We start from the raw sequence: 25,620 nt of genomic DNA, 5'->3' as shown, positions 1-25,620 counted from the left end.
ATGGATTAAATTTTATGATCAAAAGGCATAGAGTGGCTGAATGCATAAAAAACGAGACCCAACTGTATGCTGCCTATATGAGATTCACTCCGGCTTCAAGGAAAGATATAGGCTCAAAGTGAAGGGATGGAAAAAGATATTCCATGCAAATGGGAACACAAAGAAAGCAGAGGTAGCTATACTTATATCAGATAAATAGACTTTGTGTCAAAAATTGTAACAAGAGACAAAGAAGTTCATTATATAATGATAAAGTGGTCAATTCATCAAGAGGATATAATGATTGTAAATATATATGTATCCAACATCGGAGGACCTAAATATGTATATTAAGCAAATACAAACAGATCTGAAGGAAGTAATAGACAAAAACACAATAATAGTAAAGGACTTTAATATCCCACTTTCGGTAATGGATAGATCATCTAGATCAGAAATCAATCAGGAAATGTTGGACTTGAATAACACTTTAGACTGAATGGACATAACAGACATATACAGAACATTCTATCCAACAGCAGCAGAAAATACATTTTCTCAAGTGCATATGGAACATTCTCTAGGTTAGATCATATGTTAGGTCACAAACCAAGTTTCAGAAATTTTTAAAATATTGAAATTATACCAAGTATCTTTTCCAACTACATGAAGAAAATTGGAAAATTCACAAATGTGTGGAAATTAAACCATACATTCCTGAGCAACCAATGGGTCAAAGACGAAATCAAAAGGGACATCAAAAATATCTTGAAACAAATGAAAATGGAAACACAACATACAAAACTTATAGACTGCAGAAAAAGCAGTGCTATATAAGTACATACGCTCTCCGCATTAACTGGAAAAACACAAATTTAAAAAATAAAATTGCTTCCCAGTCATCAAATTGGCAAACATTAATGAAGATTTATAATATACTCTGTAATTAAGGATGTGAGTAAATAGGAACTTTCATACATACAGTGATGGTGAGACTATAAATTGGTGACTCCTTTTTGGAGCGCAAATTTTTAAATTTTATCAAAGTATTAAATGTTCATACCCTTTGACTCAATGTTTTACTTATAGGAATCAATGATTAAAGAAAACAAAATTATCTAATGTGCCAAAAGGTGATTATACAGTATGTCAGTCAAGTATTGTTGAAAATAGCAAATAATTGAAAACAATGTGAATGTTTCTCAGTGGAAAAATGGTCAAATTATGGTAAATAATTATGTGGAATAATGTTCGACTATTAAAAAGAAGGAGGGAAACCTATATGCACTAATAGGCAAAAATCTCCAAGATAAATTTAACATGGAAAAGACAGTCATGGAACAACACATAAAGTAAGATTGCATTATGTAAAGATGTGTATGTTCTAGTTCATATATGTATGCAAATGACTAGAAAATTTACTTTAAGATAGGCTTTAAACTTAGTTATTCCTCTGAGAATTTAGTGGGAGCATATGGGAAAGATGAATTGTCATTGGAGAGTATTATATTTAATTCTATAGCATTTTCTGTTTGAATTTTCATGACAATATCATGGATAGGTGTGTCTTATGAAATTTATCAAAAACATTTTAATTTGTTGATTTACTTCTAAAATGGTGTGTTTTAAACCTATATATAATCCTACATAGAGACAACTGTCACTTAGAATGTCAAAATAACAGAAATAAAGACAGAGAAATACATATATTCAAGTGACAATGCCAATAAATACATTAATGTTAATATCTAAAATTAGGTTGGGGTAATCGTTGCACAACTGTGACTATCCTAAAATACTCTGAATTGTACACTTTAAAAACGTGCATTTTATGGTATATGAATTATATTTTAATAAAGTAGTTTTAAAAAAATCAGTGGCTTAATGTGCTAACATTTAGGGGACAATGGCTATAAGGCATAAGCTAATAATTCCCAGTGAATTTATAAAAATATTCACAATAGGCATTTCTAGCTCACCTCCCCTCAACTATTAGAAATATATCTATTTTCTGAATTGAGATCGGTGATGTGAAGATGGAAAGAGAAGGTCACTGTTTTATAATGAGGAGGTTAATAGGTAAGACAGATATGGGAGAGGCAGTTCTCCTAAGTTGAAATCTTTGGAAATAACAGAAATCAATTGTAAATAGGGCAATCTACTTGGTGAGATAGTTTTAAAAAAAGACCCAAATGTTCCTAGTTTATACACACATATGAAGTCAGTTCACTTTCTCTTTGTCTTTATTTTTTGACACAAAGGAACAACAAAACCAAAAAGTGAGCTCCATAGTCATCTCATTGGATCAAATTACCAACTGCTTATCTGCTTTTTGCACCACAACAAACACTAAAGACAAAAAATCAATAATATCTTTTGGTTAATAAATATTCTAGTGGTTAAGATAGAGTTCAGGCAAAATAGGCATGGACAAAAACTGCCACTGTCAGGAGGAGTATGGCATTGATGTTCACTACCGTCCTCCATAAAGGCTTCTCAGAGGTGTCTGTTAGTTTCTTCTTCAGGGCTTCTTCCTCCTCTTTGCTCAGCTTGGGGCCTGTCTTCTGCAAACCGCAGAATAAGTCATAAGCCTTCCTGAGACATCCACGAGTTTCCTCAGGATTATCTAAAACAAAGAAGGATAAACAAATGATCACAAAACATGGGAAATGGACTCCTGTCAATGTAGTACAGATGACTGTAAAGAATGATTACAACCACTTCTAAATGTTAGAGGAATCCCTGAGAAAAAATAGACAACTTTGATGATAAAAAAATAGAAAACTTTTTCATGGCATAAAGTAAAACTAAAGTAAAAGGAAGTGATAAATTGGAGACAAACAGTTGCATCTTATATCACAAAGGGTTCAAGATCCTTAATATTAATGTGTTTCTAGAAATAGAGAAAAGACTACAAACAAACCCATGTAAACATACTAGAGAGATGAACAAAGAGTTCAAAGAAAAAAGACAATTCTTAAACTCACTAAAAAAAAAAAAAATTTAAACCAAACTGAGATATTACTACTTATCTATGAGCAGCAAAAATTCAAAAGTTTCACAATATACTATATTAGTGAGTCTAAGTGGAAGCAGGTACTCTCACACATTGTTTACCAGGAAAATATCATTCAACTCCCATGAAGGGAAATTTGGTAGTTAATGCCTAATTGCACAGACATTAACCCTTTGACCCAAAACTCAAACTTCTCAAAAATCTATCTCAAAGGTATACTGGCAAAAATACAAAAGCTTTAAATATAAGGCTTTTTGTTGCAGTATTAGAAAATTTAAAACATACTTTCAAACTCAAATGTTCATGGAAAACCATAATGAAAGTAAGACTACTTAGAAATAAATGGTAAAGAAAACTCTACAAATTCAAACCTGTGAGATGCAGCAAAAGCATTATTTTGAGGGAAATGTGTAGCCTTAGTTATTTACATTATAAGAAGAGCTGAAAAATAATGAACTAATACTCAATTTAACTTAGAGAAAGTAATAACAGAATAAACCCAAATAATGTAAATGGTAGGGTGTACATATGAGACCAGAAAGTGATGTAATAGAAATGAAAGATAATAATGGAAAGAAATAACAAAGCCAAAAGTTGATTCTTTGAAAAAACTAAAATAGACAAGTCTTTAGTGAGATTTATCAAGAAAAAAGAAAAATCACAAAGAAATTACATTAGGAATTAAAGGGAAGACATAATTACAGAGGTAGAGATGGAAAAGACAATAGATATTATGAATAACTTTATGTCAATATATTTATTGTGTGTACTAAATGGTCACAATCCTAGAAATATATAATTTTCCAAAATTGATTAATGAAGAAATGAAAACTCTAAATAGTTCTATAGGCATTATATAAATTTAATTAATAGTTTAAAATTCCTCCCCTCATTCACACACAGAAATCCACCAGGCTCTAACGATATTATTAACAAAATACCACAATTTTGATAGAGATGTCATTCCAATATTACTAAAATATTTCCATAAAATGGAAAAAAGGCTATTTTCCCATTTATTTTATGAGCTCACTATGATCTTAATACCAAAACCAGACAAAGTACAAAAAGGGAAAATTATAGGCCAGTTTTTCTCAGGAGCACTGATAGAAAAACCTCCAAAGGAGTAGGAGGCATTGCTCCTTCCTTGAATTTGAAGAACCCAAACCAAACAAAACAATAAGTGCACAGTTCAACACAACATGTCCTGAAGTGTTAAACTTGGTCAGCAGTTCTAAAAATATCAGGTAAACAAAGAGCCATGGGGATAGAGGCTGGAGAAATTTTCATGAAGTAAATGAGATTAGAATTTAGTTACAAAGAATAAGTTTTTTGGTTTTTTTTTTTCTCTTGGAGAAGAGGTAGAAATATTCTAGGGAGCTTAGTATATGTGGGGGAAAAGTGAAGAAATCTGCCTGGTTGGAACGGAATGCGTATTGGAGAGAATAGTGAGAAATAAGGTTGGAGAAGGTGAGGCTAGATGCTTAATCACAATCAATCAAGATTGATTTGTTGAACATTTAATATGTGACTCATTTAATATGAGCAGGAGAGACTGGAATTGATTTTCTCCTTGAGCTCGCACACAAATCAATGAATGGATGATAGATGGGTAGACAGACTGATGGAGAGGCAGATTGAATGAAGAGATTTCATATGTAACAAATTGTCTTGCTTGTTGCAAAGGTAAAATTTTAAAGTTTCAGTTTGCCACAGATCTAACAGCTTTTTCAGAAACTGAATTTACTATCAGTAAAGAAAACAAACACAAAACACTAAACCAATTCAGGTACATAGACTTTCTACCTGAAAACCAAATGTAAAGCAGATACTACCTCCATCAATGCCATCATCAGCTTCTTCATGTATTTTATCTTCTGCATCTAAATCAATGCGTTCCTCTGTACTATTCCGAAGAGTCCAGCACAACCGGTACAGCTAACCAGAGACCATTGACAAGCGCATTAGTGATGAGCAAATGTTTACAATAATGCACGTTTGTTTACTGTACAGTGCAAAAAAAATCATACAGCACAAGAGAGTATAGATAACAAAGAAAAGGTCTTCTACCACATTCAGTCATGAAAACACACTAACCATTTTAAATTACTTCTGTTTTTAATTCTTCTGGTAGTTATTAAAAACGCTTAAATAATACGGTTAAAAGTTCTACTTCTGGATTTATAATTTCACAAAAATCAAAGATTTATCTAACTTGCACTATAGCCTGGCTTCACTCACTGTCCTTATCATTCAACTGAGATTAGCTACTTCGTTATTACTTCCAGTTTGTTTACTGGTTACTTTTATAACTCTAAATATTTTCTTAAGTTCCATTTCTGGATCCATCACGTTTAGATAGTATTTATGTACTATCACTGAGTTCCAATAGCGATTTATACCCTTACACATCTGTTTCCCAGCCTACATCCAAACTTCTGTCAACTTTATCAATATTTTATAGAATTCTAGTTGTTTTCCTGAAATATAATTAAGATTTCCCTGCTTAGTCTGTATGTTGATTAAAAATTTTGAAGATAAACAGTATTCATGTTATTATGTAACATTTTTCTGTGTGTGCCTTAGATCCAGAACAGCTGTAGGTCATTCCAAGGAAATTGTTCCAAGTGTCAAATGGGTTTTTAAAATTATAATCCATTATATGCCTAAAGCCATGCTTCATTTTAACTGGCCTCATATTTGACCCATGACTTTCTTGTGCAAACTTACTAGAATTGGTAATCGGCTTTCTTATTTGTTGTTGAATTGTTGTGTGACATTAACAAGCATATGCTTCACCTTATCACTAAGATTCTTCTTTTTTTTAATCACTAAGATTCTTAATTATAGCTTCCTAAGGTTCTTACTCATGGCATTTCTTACACTACATCACTTTTTTTTGTTACAATCTTTTATTGGGACTCCAAGTACTTTCTCGTCTTCCCAAAAGAGATCATCCTGAGATTTCTCTTTACTGCACTGTTAGGTTATATTCACACTACTCATAACTTTCTCTGAAATGACTGTTGATTTTTATCAGTCCATTTTGAAGGTTCACACCTCACAGTATATTAATGAAACATAAGCATAAATTAGATAAATGATTGCACTGGTCCTTCAGACAATTTTTTTTCTAAAACTTAATAATAAATTATGGTTATTTCTATTGGTACAAATGAGTTTAATATTTATATTTACTTCTTTGAAAATTGTAATATGTTTTCTAGTATTCTTTCATTGAGCTTCTAATATTCAGTATGACTATTAGTTATGAATTCTGGTGATGTGTCTCTGGTAAAGTAATTTGAATCACTTGTGTGCTTCAGGTTTCCCATCCACCTGTAATCTATATGCCACTCCTCAAGGAAATATACAAATAAGTATTGTTTCAAAGCTTATGAGTGAAAAATGCAAAATAAATAAAAGTTATACATGCTAGTAATAAACTCAAACAATATTAGTATGTAAGCAATATTTAAATTAAAAAAAAATGACTGATAGTTTTTAGATCTTTTAGTGCCTCTCCGAGAGACAACTCTTATTGAAAATTTCTGGTGTATATGCTGTAAGATTTTTTTTATTCTTTGACAAATATGCATATATCTATTCACAAGTACTTTATTATCAAGAAGTGATATTATACAACACTATATTATTCTGCAAGTGTTTTCCTCCACTTAACCATATCATGGACATTTAAAAAAACAAATAATAGAGCTTATCAGCGTTTTGAACAGCATAATATTCAATGTATTATTATTGTTTACCCGTTCCACTAGTGTTGAAATTTGAGTTGTCTCCATCTTTTTTTCTATTAGAAGCCTTTTGCATAGAAAATCTTTATACCTACGTTTTCCCTACTTGTACAAGTATTTCTACATAATAAGCTCTTAGAAATAGGATTGTTGACTAACAGGGTATGATAATTTTAAAATTGATAAATACTGCTCAATTGTCTTCCTACAAATTATAAAATTCATACACTCACCATCAGTTATGGAGAGGGGGTATTTTTCAACATCCTTACCAAAATTGGACATATTCATATTAAACCTTTTTTGTCAAATTGAAAGGCAAAAAAGTATATCTGATTGTTCTATTTTTCTTTTTCTGACCCTGATACCATGTGCTTTCTGAAAAATCTCTGTGTCAGCATCTGTGCTGTACATGAAATTCTATTGTCCCCAAACAGGCCCAGCTCAGATGACAGCTCTGCTTTGAAGTGTTTTCCAGTCTCTTAAGCAATGCTAATTACTCAATTTCCGATATCTTATAACAGAGGTAGAGATTTACCTCCCAAATGCATTGCGGAGTTATTTGAAGATGAAGCCCATTTCTTAATCCCATATTTCTTAATTCACCAGTGCTTTGCACATATTAGGTGCAAACTGTTGTTTAGTTAAATGACTGCATGATAATCTCTTAAATTTGTCCTAGCGCTCATGGTGCTAGGATACTGTTACCTGGGACTTGTACACAGTTGAAGTTTTAGAAGGCAAAGAACTCTTACTTTGAAATGAGCATATATCTACTACTCATTACTCACATGTATATCAGGAATGGGTTTTGTTAACAGGGAAATTCCCAGGATGACCATTATGGAAACAAAAAAGAGAATAATGGCAAAGTACAGATAGTGCACTCCACAGATGATTTTGGGACAGTCACTGGCAGCCAAGCAAGTCCCTGTTCCATAGGCAAACTCTGCAATCATACGAATGAGGCCTATCACCAGTCCAGTCATTAGACCCCAGAAGGCTCCCTGCAAAAGAAACAAGAACAAAATCAGGGTATTTAGAAAAGGAGAAAAGCTTGTTCTAGTAGGTCATAATTATCATACTGTTGGCTTTCTCCACTAGGAACCAACAAATGGCTAACCTTGACCACAAGGTCACCAACGCAGGGAAAACGGGCCAATATGTGTGCTTGCTAGTGGGCTGTTGCTCTCCATGGTCCTGAAACACCATTGCACCATTGATTCTCCAGCTCCAGGACACGACAAGTATTCTCCGCTTTTCCAAAGTTGGTGTTATGCACCATTTGGTTTTCACGAAAGACCTACATTACTACCTGTTTTTGCTAACAGAAAGAAATCCGAAGATTTTCACTTTTACGGAAAAATAAAAAGCGAAATAGCGTTCAGCGTGTTTTTCAGCAAGCCATTTTATAGAGGCAGTGTGCACCAGAGCAACGAGAGTGGCCCCCACCAAGCTCCTTTCCTGGGAACCACACTCACCTTCTTAGCACCAAGCCATCTGCACTTTATCTTGATTTATTTTGTGCACCCATTAGCAACATGTGTCCTAATGTATCAGAAAAGTCTAAGAGAGGATATTTTTTGGGGGTCTGGAAACGTTCAAAATTTTTTTCCATATAAATTAATGGTAAATATTTCTTCACTTTATGCCATTTTGGCTTAGGAAATGTTTCATAGAGACATTCTACTTTTGGATAGCCGGGGAAAACCTGTACTGTTTACTCTGACCCAAGCTTAAGTTTACCTTGACCTTATTTTCTATACAGATGTAAAAACTTGTGATTTATTTTGTAGAATAAACAGAACTATGACTTATTTAATACAATTTGCGGAGTTGATATTATATAGTTATGATAGCTCTATTCAGCTTTTGACAATTAAAAGCATTTATTTTTCTCTGAGAAGTGTGGGGGTGGAAGCATGTGTTCCCGGTTCCTCTGATCAAGATATTATGTTTAAGGGAAACAGTATTACATAGAGGTTAAGAGTATGAGATTTGGATGGAGAAAGACCTGAATCTGAATCCCAAGATCCCACTTACTAATATTAAGTAACATGTGGACATGTGGAAAGCACATGATACTAATGTCCTGCACCTGTTCCTCATCTGACAGTTATAATAATAAAGCTAACACGTGGGAGCAATTAGGGATTAAATATATACGGTCCATAATAATCCAATATATATGAGATCTGACAATTAAGTTCGTGAATTCATCCTAGAAAAAGTGCTACATACCTCATTGCTAAATATCACTACTGTCTCCTTTGGAGTACTCCCCTTGGGAAGCTCTGCACTGTAGCCAGTGCCTAATCCACCCTCAAAGCAATTTTGGAACCCTTTGGGGCTGTCGTTGTATTACGCTTGATGTCCTGAACATCATCAAAATGTCTTCCTTTCAATATTTCCTTGATCTTCGGGTAAAGAAAGAAATCACTGGGGGTAAGATCAGGTGAATAGGGAGGGTGTTCCAATACAGTTATTTGTTTACTGTCTAAAAACTCCCTCGCAGACAGTGCCCTGTGAGCTGGTGCATTGTCATGATACATGAGCCATGAATTGTTGGCAAAAAGTTCAGGTCATCTAACTTTTCACACAGCCTTTTCAGCACTTCCAAATAGTCAACTTGGTTAACTGTTTGTCCAGTTGGTACACATTCATAATGAATAATCCCTCTGATATAAAAAAGCGTTAGCAACATCGGTGCAACAAGCTCACGAACTTAATTGTCAGAACTCATATATACATATACATATAATGGGATTTAACATATTTTGAACCATTACTAATGTGGTAGTGTTTTTTCTAAGCATTTCACATTTTAAAAATCTCTTTTAATCCTCATAGCCATCCTATAAGGTAGGCACCGTGATTGTCTTCATTTCACAGAAAGTCAGACAGTTTGCATAAGATCACAATAATATTAAGTGGCAGAGCCAGGAATGGATCCTGGCAGTCTTACTTCAAAACTTGTGTTCCTCAGCATGGTGCCATGTATGTAATAATATTTTGTAAGAGATATAAAGTCTGTACTATGAGTGTGCACTATATATTTCCACACGTTAGTGACAATCAAGAATTGTGGCTGACCACAATTGAAATTAGATGGACCTTGAGTTGTAAAACTTGGGTGGAAAGAATGAATTTCTCTACCAGTGAAAGAAATACATTTTTCTCATTCCAGCAGGAAAAGTTTCCCAATTTTCACTTACCTGTTCATTGACTCTTTTACAGAAGATGGCAAGCAGGAAGACAGCTGCAATTGGAGGCCCCAGGTAGCTAGAAATTGATTCCATGTAATGGAACAGTTGTCCATTTTGAGACACTTGTACTAATGGGACCCACAAAATGCTGATGACAATTAATAGAATGATAAATAGCCTGGGGAGAAAAACAATATGATTTGAATATTAAACAAAAGCATTATTGGTACATCCATTGTGTTTTAGTTTTTGAATTCATTCTTGAGGCCATTTAATGATTTTCCAAAGGAAAGCAAGCTCCTCGACCTCACGCCATGCCATGCTTAATGATTATGTTAGTGAAACGCCAGTAAAGCAATTGCTTGTCTGTAATTAGTCATAATAGCTTCCAATGTGAGATTAAATGCCCATTTATAAAAAAGTTCAAATGTCAGCAATTGATTAATAACGCTCTAATGCAATATGTCAGTTAGAAAAAACACAACACTATTTCTAAGTAATTATTTGCATGATAAAGAAAGCAGACTCCCATTTTGGTCTTTTTCCCTAGACTGAGAGAAACTGAGTCAGTTCGCACAAGTAAGAATGAAAATATACTCTCTTCCAGAATGCTGAGTCCATTGGCCAGAAATCTAGTTTGTGCATTTTACTACTTGAGTACTTTGGCAGGTGGAAAGAATTGGTTAAAATATTGATATACAGTAAAAATCATGCTCCTGGGGTCCAGGGAGCATGACTGATTCACTTTTTAAAACTTCACAATATTCTGTGCTTGTTGTATGAATAAACAAACAATAATAATGTATTGGACTGTCTCTTAAAGGTCATTACTTGTCTGTGCTCACCTGAAACAGAGAGGTGGGAGTCAGGAGAGCTGGGGACAAGCATTTGGGCAGGAAACTGAGGCTCAATGATCCCTTTAACCTTTATAAAACCTCTGCAACCTCGCAATAACTAAATGTCATAAACCATGGAAAGTCCAAGCATGCACAGTGCCTAGAACACAGTAAAGATTCAATAAATAACACACCTGCTATCATTATTGTTATTATCATTGGAAAGCAAATCCTGTGCCTCCTTTGCTCTCTTATCTTCAGTTGTTTTCTGTCTCCCATGGAAGAAAATCCAAAGTCCTGTTATGGCTTAAATGATCCTGCGTGATTTTATCTCCGCTAACTTTCTGACCTTGTTTCCTATCACTTTCTACTTGCTCCTCATGTGCCAACTTCACTCCTTGCTGTCCTCACACACACCATACACGTGACTGTGGAGGAATGTGGCACTTCCTGTTCCTCCCCACAGAGCCATGGGGCTCCCTCCACACGTCTCTAAGGGCTCTGCTCAAATGTCACCTCCTCAGGGAGGGCTCCCTGAACACCTGTCTTAAGTAGCCTCTTAATCCTGTTTTAATTTTCTTCCCAGAATACATTTAATTGTCTATCTTCCCCACAAAAGTGCAAATCCCATGAAGCAGGAAATTATTGTTTACATGTATGTCCTTTTTTCATATTTGTATTCTGGGAGATAGTAGGTATTTAAGAAGAGAGAGAGGAAAAGAAAAACTCATTCAATTATCATTGAGACTTAATGGGGATCTCAACCTATGGTAGAGTGGACTACTGCATCTTGGACCCACTGAATTCTGGATCAACACTTTTTACACCACATAAAGAAACACAGGTGATTTACTGATCTTATTCTCCTGTAACATTTGTCTAGAGTCAAGATCTGGAGCAACTGAGCCCTTGGAATTTCTCCCTAAATGCTTAATTTACCAAAGCAATTGCTACTGTCTTCAACAAAGCACAATCTTATAAATAGGTGGTCAGTTTTTCTTGACACTCTATTTCCTAAAGAATGCAGTTGGTAAACTCTTCTGTAGTAGTGCGTGGATGGCCCTAATCTGTTACTTCCTTGATGGAAACTTCTAGAGATGACGCATTAACCTATGAGAGTAGGTTATACGCCATGGGAAACATTGTTGGCTTTCACGAAGACATGGTTAGGAGAGAGTGTGAGAAGAGGAATAAGAGACAATCAGAGGCATTTGAAAGTCTGAAAAAAGCAACTATTTCATTTAAAAATATGGTCCCAAGTTTTGTATCTGGAAAGAGGTAAATAAAGTTTGCTTAAATGTCCTTTAATGTCTCTTTTCCCATTGTGAAATTCAATGACTAGTTTTTCTGAACCCAAAGATAAGTAGGGTCTATTTCATTTCTGTATCCCCACTTTCCCAGAGAAATTTTAGACAGAAACTAGGATTCTCTCACCGTCCAGCTATAAGGAGCTCTCTCTCTGATGCGTGTTTCCTGACCTTGGTGTAGAGGTCCATGGTGAAGAGGGTGCTGGCGCTGTTGAAGATGGAGGTCAGGGAGCTCATGAGAGAGGCCAACATGACTGACAGCATCAGGCCTCGCAGCCCTGGGGCCAGAAGAGGTGCAAGAACTGGTTAAGAACTGGATGCTCTACAAGGGTTTTGCCAAACCAGAGAGTCATTCGAAGGTAAAAGTGTCACCTGGAACATTCACTAATTGATGTGCTTATCAACACATACCATTATGTGGCGTTTTCTGCATATTTCCTAGTGATTTGAGAATAATCCAGTATAGAATTTTAGTTCTAAATGTAAATTTAGAGACCATTTGCCGGAACCTGAATGTGGAAGAGAGGAAACGATGTTGTAGCATCTTTTTTGGGGGAGGGAATCTTGGCTTTCTGAAGACTTAGGAAACTAGAGAGGAAAAAGCCTACTTGGTGGTTCTGTTGGAGAAGTGTTGGTGGGACAAACAAAGAGTTTTGAGATATTACGGCAAATTTGTCCTGCAGTTCCCTCTGTCTGTTAATAATGCCCTTAAATTTCATAAGACAAAGCATGGAATGAGGTGGATGGGTGATGTCACTTGTGGGTCATGCCCCCTTCCTTCTGACAATGTTTGTATATGTCAGAGAGGAGAAAGGTCACAGAAGCGTTAGCTAACCTTTGCTGGGCCTAAGCTACAATATCACCTGGTCACTCCTGAGTTGTATATGTGATGATTTAATACATGTCTATACTGTGAAGTGGTTACCACAATCAACCTAATTACCATAGCTATCACCTCACATAGTTATCATTTTCTTGTTTTGTGGTGAGAATACTTGAGATCTATTCTCTTAGCAAATTTCAAGTATACACTACATTATTATTAACTATCATCTCTGTACTATACATTAGGCCTCCAGAACTTACTTATCTTATAACTGAATGTTTTTACCCTTTTACCAACGTTTTTCCATCTCTGCCACTCCTAGCCCCGGAAACCACCATCCTAGTCTCTGCTTCTGTGAGTTCCACTTCTTCAGGTTCCACGTGGAAGTGATGTCATGAAGTATTTGTCATTTTGTGTCTGGTTTATTTTACTTAGCATAATGTCCTTCAGGTTCATTCAGCTGTGTTTCACAAATGGCAGCATGTCTTTCCTTTTTTAGGATGAATCATGTTCCATTATCTATACCTATATTTGTATATCTATCTGTCTATCATCACATTTTAAAAAATCCATGCATTCATCTGAGCGTGGACATCTTACCATCAGGCATCAGTTCCATTACCAGCATGGGGTAGGCATAGTTAGTGCAGCCGACTTCCGTGCCACAGTGTTTCACACATTCAGAAGGAACGACACAGGCCACCTTGTCTGAGGATAGATTTAGAAAAGTGGATTTAGTAAGTGGGGCCGAAACAGGTGAGATCGACAACCATTGGACACAGAGACAAGTTGTAAGGTCGTAAGTGAGAAGAAACTGGAGAGTCAGCTTTGCATTCCATACCATGGATCTGGCCCTTCTTTGCCCAGAATATGATTTGTTAAGTGTCTCTCACACCTGTGGTTCCCCTTGCACTACCTAAGGGGCAGGGTTCTTCTTTGGGGTGTGGCCCAGCTAGAGCATTAGACCGAACAGAGGGAGCTGATTCCATCCTCCAGAAAAGCTGCAAGAGCATAAATCCTCCCAGAAGCACAGAACTCCAGAGATAAAACCACCACCACCACCACCATCACACCACCACCACCACCACCACTACCCAGGAAGTTAGTCCTGTATGCAGTCATTTAGCCCATTTCCCCCACCAACATCTAAGAAGAGGTATCACTTGTAATGGTTGTTGGGATGACGCCCAATGTGGGATGATGTCTCATTTCATCCTGACAGGTTTACAATACCTTTTTATTGCTTACAACATTATGACAACAGATAGCAAAAATTGAAAACATCACCCAGAATACTAACATGTTAGCACAATAGCTTCTTTTAGTCTTTATTCCTTCTGATCCTTTTTTTCACAGAGAAATGTCTTTTTTTGTATAGATATGGTCATTGTTGAGGTAATACGTCGTATGCTTTTCTACATAATAATAATAATTTCAGCATTTTCCCAAGTTTTGATATAGTCTTTAGTCTCTTGTGTGCAATTTTCCATAAAGATGATATATAATAATATCTTTGGTCATTCCCTACTTGTTGATATCTATACATTACATTTTTTATTGTTATAAACAACACTGAATGTTGCAATAAGAAGGGATGTCGGTTACTCGATGTTCATTTTAACAAGATTTCAGCTAAACAAACTGATGTCTAATTGAGAAAACATGAAGTGGATTCAGTGTTAGCTGATGCATTGCCCCAATTAAAACCAGAGGGTTCAATTAGCGAAGAAATGTTCTGCCTATATCCTTCACTTTTCATGATAAAGAAAGAAAGTTGATTTTTGAGGCAGAGTTTCAATTTTAGTAGTTACTCTCCACTGACTCAGAAATTAAAGCACTTCAAACAACCCCAAAACAGTGACAGTGGGTATAGTTCTCTAACCATCATGGAGGGAGCAAGAAGGGACAGAGCATCTCTAAGACCTTGTCAGTCCGAGACGTCCTGGACTTCACACCCCAGCTCACCTAACTCACATTTCCCCAGTTCTACTTCATCCTCCTGCATTATCCTCTAGATTTCTCAAATCTAAGCCACTCATGAAAACAGAACAAAACAGTCTCACACGAGCACAAGGAGACAGTCCCACAGTATAAAAAGAGATAAGGAAACAGAATATTAAATACACCGTTGTTTGGTTTTACTTCTGACCCTCTGGCACAAGCTGTTATCTCCACCGGGAATTCTGGTTTTACCTCCCTACATAATGGGTTTTTTAGTTGTGAAGGTTTTAATACATGTTAAAACCACTGCTCCGAACTCAAGCGTAAAAACAAGAAGATTCATGGGTTCAGGACTTGCCTGTGTACAGAATGCGGCTGATCATTCCCGGCATCACCATGAGAAACATGGGCAGCAGCTTCAGGTACCCACACATGATGCAGGCGGCCTTCACGTGAGACATGTCCTTGCCCGACAGGCAGCGCTGCACAATGACCTGTCAGGGAAAACATGCCCTAGTTATGCAGCCACCAGAGGCTGAGGTCACAGAAGGGGAGTGCCTCTTTTCAGGGATGAATGTTACAATGAAAAATGGGGTCCTGACTAGGGGAGAATAATGAGCTTCAGAGTAAAATCAGGACTTGAATCCTTGCTATTCTTTTTTTTTTAAATTAAAGTTTATTGGGGTGACAATTACATAGGTTTCAGGTGTACAATTCTGTAATAGATCATCTATATATCACATTGTGTGTTCACCACCTGGAGTCAGTTCTCCTTCCATCAACCATATGTTTTTGATCCTTCACCCTCATCTACCACCCGTCTCCCCCCTTACCCTCTGGTAATCACTAAACTATTGTCTGTGTCTATGAGTTTTTGTTTCTTCATTTGTTTGTCTTGTTCCTTTGTTGTTTTCAGTTTTATATCCCACATATCAGTGAAATCGTTATGCTACGTGAAATCAGTCAGACCGAAAAAGTAGAGAATCTTTGCTCTTCTTACACGAATATTTGACTTCTGTGAGTTCCAAGTTTCTCATTTCTAGATAGGGTTATCTCTTATAGGGCATTCTGAATATTTGAGATAATGTTTATAAGACTCTTGGTATATAAAATTCACTACACATCACTGCTATTAAAAGATGTTTATGGATCCCGGGCTGCATTGCAACAATGGCCATGTGCTCCTCTAGCTATAAAGCTGTCACTACTGATCTTTGCTACAAGTTGTGCATTTGATATTGTAGGCACTAAATACGCAACATACTCATTAGTATCTCTCTACTATTGGGGAGCAATTGTCCCGTTGGGAAATCAAGCCCATTTCCACAGAGTCAATCAGCCATCAGAATAGAACCCTGAGACATTCATCTCTAGATTTCTTCAGAATATTCTGAGGACCTCACTGAGTTATGAATGAAATATGGTGGTCCCGGGAAAACCAATTCATATAATTTCATAATTTGTACTTAAATTATGTAATCTCTTGACTAAGAATTTTCTAGCCAATCAGGATTTCTACCTATAATGCCATAACTTCTTGACATTTTTCTTCTCAAGGAATGTCAGAAAAATAGGGATTTTTTTTCCTGCTTAATTCTCTTTGGAGAGACAAATATGTTAAAGATTGCAGCAGTGTCATTTAATGCTGGGGAGCAGGTGATATTTTTAGATAGAGGGCTACAAGCAGACAGTTGGAGGAACAAGGCAAATTACAGGTGAGGAGGGGATCCCTGTGAGCAGATATCAGGTGTCAGAACTTAGGGTGAATGCGAGGCCACTTGTAGGAGGCAAAGCAGATTTTGTTTTTTGTTTTAAATTTTCTTGGTAATTATTACTTGTTAAACATCAAGCCCTCTGCAAATTATCTAATTCTCCTCTAATACTTACAAACATATCAAAGGTCAGACACAAAATGTAAATAATAAAGATGGTTTTACACGTCAATGATGAAAGTATGCATTCTTTGGTAAATATGCTGAGAAAATCAGTTTATTATATAAAGAAAAAGAACACTGATTCCACACTAACATCACAAGTGACCATTGAGTCAAGATGGGTTAAAATTGTGAAATTACAAATTTGAGCTGACAGAGACTATTTTTGGTAAGGAAAACTTAAAAATAATAGAAACAAACTCAAATACTATAAGAAAGAACATCCAGGAGACATAAACAAGATCTTGGAAGTCATACATACAAAGGCAGAAAAACTTGAAGATAAACTTGAGGAAGTCTCCTAGAGAGTAGAGCAAAAGACCAAGAGATGGAAATGGGAAGAAAAGCTAAGAACACCGGAGAACTAGAATACCCCAAAATACAAGGTCCCCAAAAGAAAGAAAAATGGAAGTAATCAAAGAAATAATCTCCCCATCCGTAGTACATTGTGGTGAAATTTCAGAACACTGAACAAAGGAAAAACAAGCTTCCAGAGAGAAAAGACAGGTCACATCCAAAGAATCATGAATAACTTCAGGCTTCTCAACAGTAATGGTGGAAGTCAGAAGACAATGAATCTATGACTTTTGGGAAATTATTTCCAATCTAGAAATATGCATATAGCCAGAGAACCATTTTAGGAAAAGTTGGAATAAAGACATGTTCAAATATGTAAATTCACAATAAATTTGTCTCCTGTCTTTCACAAGAATTTACTGGATAATTCAATTGTCCTGATAGAAGAAGTAAACCCAGAAAGAAGATGATGTGGAATACTAGAAATAGGAGATATAACACAAGAAGGAGCAAAGGGAATCCCAAATATGGTAGTGAGTGGGGTCCTGGATTAGGATGGGCACCAAGCATAGAGAACAACTTGACAGTTTGTGAGAAGCCAAAGGCCCTGGGAGAAAATGAGGAAAAGAGTTGGTAGAGTACTTGATGTGTTTGTAAGTATTAGAGGAGAATTAGGTAATTTGCAGAGGGCTTGATGTTTAATGAGTAATAATTACCAAGAAAATTTAAACCAAACAATTAATAATTATTTACTAGAAAAATTATTTACCTAGAGAAAAGAAAAAGCTAAAGACAAATCAGAGACTCTCATGTGGCTCAGCTATGAATTATTATTGTGTAGTCACACAAATGGTAGCATTCATTGCTGATCTCACCAAAATTGTGAATTAGATCTACCGGGAGGGTGGGAGGACAGGAAGTATGCTTGTGTGGGATTGAGAATGGAAAGTTGAAAGAGGGACACCCTCAACTCTCATTATGGGGAGCCAATAGAAAAACCCCAAAACTTGAAAACCAAGATGGCGAAGCTTTCATTTGAAAAATCTGGGGATCAAATTTATCGCAAATTCTGATTCAGTGGGTCTGGGTAGCATCTGAAAGTGTTTATTTCTAATGGGCTCCAAGGTGACACCCATGCCAATGGTTTACAAGCCATACATCGAGTACAAGGCTATGGAGAATAGAAATATTAATACACACCAAAATACGTAATTAAAGGAGCTGAAGGTATTTTCCTTTGAGAGATAAGAAATAGGGTAGAGACAGGGACACCAGATAGCTATTTTTCACAAGCTTTTAGAAGAGTTTGACTCTTTAAATGATGTATGTGTATATGCAAAATAAAAACTAGATGTTTTCCTATGAGAGGAAAAAGAATAACATAAACATATTCACACACCACACATGCACTTTACCTGATCTGTGCACCAGTACCACGCAGCTACGATGGTCATTCCAACTATCATTCCTGGCCATGGAATATCCCCGGTGATGGGATCTCGAAAAATGTGGAATGAGTCTGCCTGAGGAGTGTAGCATTTGGAGCTAATTGTCAGGTTGTCCCCCTCGACTATGGATGGGATGGCATTCATGTACTTCTCTGTAAAGCTCTCATAGCCTCCGACTTCGGCGAATGCTGAAAAGGCATTGTACGAAATAAAATGTCTCACAGAAATCTAAGATACCCAGTGTTCATAATTATTCCTTTATGGTGGAGGTACCCAAGCACCTCCAATCAGCCAAGTCAAATCCTCAATGTCCTTCTCCCAGGATCCATGTCTTTCTATTATAGTACCTCCACTGGCATTAACCATGCTACCAGATTTATTTTTGCAAAGTCTATAAAGCAAATTACCCTTCCATTTTTCTTCTTATGGTACTCTTGAAAATTTTGATTTAGTGTCTAGCCTAATGGTAAAGATAAAACTGTTATCCAACAGACTGATATTGATGTCTCATAACCACCCAGAGCAGAAACAAACCCGAAAGTGAGCTAACAGAGTCAGCCTGACAAAATCAGCCATCAGAAAGCCCCAAACTTCTCTGAAAGGGCCCATAAGTGATGGCCTCTCTTCCAGACATAGAGCTTGGCTGGTCTGAGCTTATTACACACAGTCTGGTTTTCTGGTGCACTACTATGTTGTACTGATGTTACAATAAAAAATTGGGAAAATAAGAAGCAGAAACTGGAGGAAGCAGATTATATGTGGTGAGAGGAAATGGTTAGACTCAGCCCACTGGGGGTGTGGAAAGTCTAGACAGGTGTAGAAAAGAACCACAATAGATGGAAAGCCTAGAAAGATGAGCCCAGGCATCTTAGGTTCAAATGATGCAAAAATCGTTGGAGTATTATGCGTTTGTAGAGTTGAGGTTGACATTAATTTACTTTGTCAGTACTTATTTAACAATGAATACTAATTTAACAAACAAAAATGTTTGTATGTGCCAAATATTGTGCTGGGATCCTGTGCAAAATGAATTTGCAAGGCAGGAACTCAACCTAGTGAAGGATGTAGACAATACAAGGAAATTGTTCTGATAAGGGGAACATGGTTGGTAACAAAAATACATGAGGGACCCTAGAGGATGAGAGAGTCCCTACTCCTTATCCTAAGAATGGAAGAAGTGAGACTTAGAGAGCCTGATGCTATGGAGTGCATCATGAAGGTGAGAAACCAAAGAACCATGAACAGGAATAGTATAGGAGTTCTGGCTAACTAAACAGAAAGTTCACAAGGAATTGATACCAATCATTGCCTCTGGAGCAGCACTGTGCAACAGAACTTTTTGCAATGATAAAACTGTTCTATATCTGTGCTGTCCAATAGCCATATATTAAGCACTTGAAAAATGGCTAGGCAAATGAGAAACTGAATTTTTAATTTTAATTAATTTAACTGAAATAGCCTTATGTGACTAATGGCAGCCATATTGTGTTAAAATCACCAACTGCTGTTTTTGCAATTCTGTTGCTTTTTGCTTCATGTATCTTCAAGCTTTGTGATCAGGTGCATACATATTCAGAAATGTTATATATAGTACAGCTTGAGCGGATGTTATATATGTTATAATGTTATATGTAGTATAGCATGGTGGCTGCAGGACAGGAGAGTGATGAAGAAATTTATTTTCACCCTATATCCTTTTTACAGTGTACATGGATTTCCTATGCAAAGATAAACAAATACTATAAAAAAACCACCCAAATTAGTGAGCTATAAATTTGATTCATCAATAGTGCTTGCTGAAGAGAATGAACTGATGATACTAATAAGTAAGAGTCATAAAGGAAAATCCAACCTGTGTTTGTATATTCTAATAATAGAGGGAGTAATGAATGTACTTTAATAATTTCCATCCAAAACAGTCATAATGAAATAATATTCAATTACCTAAATTTTCCCTAATATTTAATCCTTTATTTTATGAACCTTTTATGTAACCGAAGGGTTTCTGTGCATTGACTCCAAAGCACCAATATTTTTGTAAAATTATCAGCCCAAGGATATTAATTTTGTTCATTCTGAACACAAAGTAGTAAGAGGAAACAAGATAATTGACCCAAGCAACAATTTTTGTAAAGGAAGTTAAGTTCTTCTCCCTCATTTCTTCATGCTGAGATTGTACAGCAAGAAAGAAGTTGGGCAGACATTTCAAAGATGTGAGTTACATAAATGATTGGAAATGTGACCAGACAGAATTGGGAGGCAGCAGGAAAGAGTGAACAGCCTGAACAGACACAAATGCCATGATTTCTGGCCCCAGGGCTTTGCTTGCAGGGTCATCACTTACCAAACCCCATGAGAATAAAAGAACCTATCAGCATGACGATGGTCTGCAAAGTATCTGTGTAAATAACCGAGGCCAAGCCCCCTGTGGAGAGGAAGAAAAAACCAGATATTTTATTCATGTGCCCTCATCTATTTGCCTTTACCTCTAGGTTATTCTCTACCCAAACCCTGGAAATGACTCAGCAAAGAATATATCAAAAGCTCCTGCATGGCCACAAGCTCCTCTTGGTCACATTGTTTTTGCTCTAGTGTGGTTACATATCATTGTTTCAATAGTGGAGTACCAGATATAGTTGTTAATTTGTGTTTTGCTGCAATGCTGTGTGTACAACAACTACTCTTTTAACTCTAGACTCACTAGACTTAGTCAATAAGAGGACTCCTTCATGAGAATGTCAGAAAAAGGGTGATCCTGAAAACAGGTGATTCATGCCCTCTTCTCTCGTTTATTCTGACACTTAATCAATGCATTATGATAATTTATTCAATTTATTTAAATACAGAGGGTGCCAAAAAATGTATATACATTTTAAGAAAGGAAGAAACTGTATTAAAATTGCACTGATGGTAACCACTTTGAGCACCCCTGATAATTGCTGATGTCAAATGTGACTTGTATTCATCTTTTGTTATCGGTATATATTGAGTATTACAATTTTAATACAGTGTTTTCCCTCTTAAACTGTGTATACATTTTTTGAGGACCCTCTGTATAGCTGAAAGAATTCAGCTTATTCATCTCTCACTTATTTCATGTATGAAAATGGCTCCAGAACTGTCTTGATTATTCAAGATTTTATTTTTCTTTCTTTTTTCCAGCTGAGCTGGTGTACTTGACTTTTCATAAGTTAGTGTGCATGAGACGCTATACCAATGTAACTGGCTCATGAATGCCTACTTGGACTCTCCCCACATACCTTCTCCCCACAAGCAACCCACTGCTCTCGTCCTCCTCTCCTGATTCTGCCACTCAGAGCCCACTTCCATGCCCTGGCATCTTATATTCATTTGGGCCCTGCCTTGGATTTGCCAGTCTCTTGTATGAGTTGTTATTTCATCCTGACCTCCCATGATACTCTGGATTCCAAATGCCCAGCTAGGTACTGAACACAGAGCTGAGCCAAATGAGCATTTTCCCTCACGCACCGTGTCACTATCCTCCATCAAGGTGCCCATGCCTAATATTGAGGACTCTGTCTCCTTCCTTCTAGTTGTGATTCTAGGCTGTGCTGACTCTCAGAATGGGAATAAAAGCATGTCCTTATCTTGGTGATGACAGCACTAACACTGAGGTTGCTAATTGCAGGTTGGGGTGAAATGAGCAGAAGATAGCATGGCTGAGCTCCCCATGCAGTGGACTCACCAGTGATCGTGTAGATAGCAGTGATGGCCAAGAGGATGAAGATCGCCAGGTAAAGGTCCAATCCCAGGGCCAGCTTGATGAATATGGCTCCTGAAAATATGTCCAACTAGAAAGGGAACAGTCATAATAGAAAAGAAACACACATTCCATCACTTAGCTGTTCGCTGATGACTTCCCACTAATCTTTACGGTAGCTACACGTGCCATCTCTGCGATCCAGTTATGAAGTCCTTGGAAGCCAGATCTCATCCTCAGAGGATTAATTATTAGACTGACCCTAGAGAAGAACCATAAGTGAGTGAATGGAAAATACTACCACTTGTGTAGACTGCATTTTCATGATTGCCTGTGGAGAAACAACAACAAAAACTAGGGAAGTAGATAGAGGAGTCCCAGAGTAAGCAATGGTTATGTGAGAAAGGAAGGTACTTGAGCATGTTTGGGTAGAAAGCAAGTGGTACAATATGAGGGAGGGGGTGGTAATTATGAAGCAAATAGTCAGAGACATTGAGAGGAGATGGGATCAAGAGTAGGCATAGGCAGAGTGGTGGAAAGAAGGAAAGAACGAGGCAAATGTAGACTATTTGAATGGGATGGGGGTGGGGTGTACATGGTTCATGTCTAAATTTTCTACATAAAGTGCGAGGTGAGGCTTTCTGATAAGAGGCAGAGGTCCAGGAGCTAAAAAAGTTATGAAGAGTTTGGAATAGTCATTGAAAGGACCAGGGAAAGTATTTTTAAAAACACAGGCAAAAGGATTATTGGTTGGGATTTAGAGGTCAGCAGGGAGTTGTGCAGAGAGACTCTAAGATCATGTCCACCCAGCTCTGTCTGGACTCCTGGACCCCAAGTGTGCTTCCTAGTTTCCCTGATGTTTCCTCAACACAACTTGTGCTGGCCCCCTTTGGATCTGCCTCTTCAACTCTGATGCCACCAGGCTCCGCATCGAAAATAAAAAACCAAACCAAAACATAGCATATAAGCATAACATACAAGTGTGCTAGTTAGAAACACAGAAGTAAACTACCTGGATGGAGGCACAGAGTAAGTGGGAAGCTGGATTCACTCAGGGTTGGAATTTTGCTAGGGGACTTCAATGAAAGGGGAGATTGGCAAAGAAATTGAGGCTATGTGCTGAAGAGTAGTTACTAGGATTGGTCATGGAAACTAAGGCAAAGGAAAGCATGAGCGAGGCGAGGGAAAGGGATAAAGTGGCAGGATTCAGAGTCAGAAAAATTAGAGGGAGATTTCTTCATAGAACTTTGGTTTGGAAGGAGTGTCACAGGAGATGGTGGTTTTTTCCTCCTTAAGATTTGAAATAAAACTTGACATGTTATCATCTCGCCAGACATTCAGGTTGGTGAAAAGCCTGTACTTGATTATCTGAGCCTAGCACCTAACTCTGTGTTACAAACACAAAGTGTTTCCTGCCACTTTGTTATCCCTGGGTTTTCAAGGAATGTGACTACTGTGCAAATTGAGGGAAGATTGGGCATTTTATAAAATTGAATATTTATTAAACAATTATTTACCATTTCAGAAAAGATATTGTGTACTGAGATGTCACTCATGTTTGAGTGGCCATGAAACATACCTGCATCTGTCTGCATTTATAGCTGTGACATTCATACTGACCTAGATGGCGGGCAATTATTTAACCACTGCATGAAGACTTGCGTATTCACACCTAATCATTTTCCTATTAAAACACACGTGATCTTATTATGAGTTCCTTGACTTTTGTTTCTCTTATATAGCACAATTAAGGCATTAAATTGATGATTTTGAAGTTATATATAAGTAGCTTATATTAACAATGATTTTTTATTGTGGATATATATATATATACATAAAACTTGACTTTTTGTCATGTACAATTCAATGAATTAATTATATTAACAATGATTATAAAGTATTTCTCATAAAAAGGAAGCTTTCCATGATCCAGGATTTTCTTTTGCTCTTGAAGGACATTAGGACCATTTTCAATATCTGAACAAAGTTTGTAGGTTACATATTAGTTTGTATCAAACTTAGTTTTCTGATTTAAACAGTTTGCAGTATGGTTTTCTAACAGAGCGCCAGTGTCTTTAAGGCACAGGGACTGAAATATTTAGGGGTAAAGGTGCAGTGTGTCTACAATGATTCTCAGTGTATGTATTATTGGAGGGTGAGACCAGTGAACATGACGATCTTTTTCAAACCAGTAGCCAGGGAGGATTGTCACAGCTGTCCTGTCCTAACTCCTTATAATGATCTGTTTAATGAGTAACCAAGACAAAATCTGTTATCAGAGTGTAATAGGGCACAAAAGGTCACGTCTGAGATTAATCATTATTAACATCACTTAAAACATAACCATGTAGGTAAGAATGGACTCCTGCTATGGTATCTTTCCAGCTGACCACAGACTTTGCACAGTCCATTCAGCTCCTCATCGTTCCATCTCCTCCCCACCACCAGGAAACTTCCACCGCAGGACGCTGCATCCCTTGGGGCCCCTATGACTCTCTGTCATTCTGCTCCAGCACCTTGTTCATGCTCTTTAGGACCACAAAGCTGGAGACATCAGAGACAGAGGAGAACTGGGAGATCATTGAGTCCCACCCACTTGTGGGACATTGCAAGCTCCTCTGCTTCCCTTGGCCTCTCCTAATTTTCCAGTCCAGGGGGCTTGTTTAAGTGCTTTCTAGCCACCCCCATGAGGACAACCTCCACTTTCATCCAGCAGGGAACACCCCCTTTCCTGGGTGTCCATGACACGTCTGCTGTACTTGCCTACCCACTCGATTCCAGCTCCCATTGTAATACGTTTGCAGATATTGTCATGAAGTGTGAACAATTTCATAGTTAAATTCTTATCTCCTTAACCATATGGTGAACTTCTAGTGCACAGGAATCTTTGTTAACGCTAGCATGGAGCTCAATAATACACAGTAAGTGCTGGGAAATGCTCATATTGCGTCAGGAAGGCTCATGCCATCTAATCTAAGCAGCTGGTTTGCTTCCACCAATGACTCAGCTCAACAGAAGAGCAATAGTGGGGGTCAGCTTATTCTTTCATGAACTACCTAGACTATGAACTTGTAGGAGATTAACTCATTAGTCATGAGAAACAAACATGAGAAACAAACGAGTTACTCTTTGTTTTCTACACGTGCTGCTGAATCTTCAAATTCTTTTCTTCTTCCCTCAGTGATTATCTCCAATAAATTTAACTTTATACAAACTTTAGAATTCTTTTAACACTTATTTGTGACATCTGTTTTATAGGGGTGGTCTTAGATAAAATAAATTTAAGAAAAGTCAGTATCATACTACACAGCACTTTCCTTCTGGTTCACATGTCCGATAATCAAGCTGAAAATA

The 25,620-nt window shown here is 37.0% G+C and overlaps 1 protein-coding gene across 1 annotated transcript in view; it reads right to left on the bottom strand.

Moving 5' to 3' along the window:
• Positions 1-451: 451 nt before the first annotated feature.
• The window catches only part of LOC109459619 (solute carrier family 5 member 4), a 33,129-nt gene continuing 7,960 nt past the window's right edge, over positions 452-25,620 (bottom strand). Inside the window, exons 6-15 of the mRNA XM_019754234.3 lie at positions 22,252-22,357; positions 20,890-20,970; positions 18,513-18,733; positions 15,225-15,360; positions 13,526-13,633; positions 12,227-12,377; positions 9,966-10,134; positions 7,542-7,757; positions 4,831-4,933; positions 452-2,605 (exon numbers count right to left, since the gene is read on the bottom strand). Coding sequence (XP_019609793.2) covers positions 2,391-2,605; positions 4,831-4,933; positions 7,542-7,757; positions 9,966-10,134; positions 12,227-12,377; positions 13,526-13,633; positions 15,225-15,360; positions 18,513-18,733; positions 20,890-20,970; positions 22,252-22,357 — 1,506 coding nt within the window. The 3' untranslated portion in view covers positions 452-2,390. The remainder of the gene's footprint in view (positions 2,606-4,830; positions 4,934-7,541; positions 7,758-9,965; positions 10,135-12,226; positions 12,378-13,525; positions 13,634-15,224; positions 15,361-18,512; positions 18,734-20,889; positions 20,971-22,251; positions 22,358-25,620) is intronic.

The sequence above is a fragment of the Rhinolophus sinicus genome, chromosome 9 (genome assembly GCF_057876585.1).
Source record: "Rhinolophus sinicus isolate RSI-liver-muscle chromosome 9, RSI-T2T, whole genome shotgun sequence".
In the NCBI taxonomy this organism is placed as follows: domain Eukaryota; kingdom Metazoa; phylum Chordata; class Mammalia; order Chiroptera; family Rhinolophidae; genus Rhinolophus; species Rhinolophus sinicus.
This window is presented reverse-complemented; position numbering and strand designations above follow the sequence as displayed.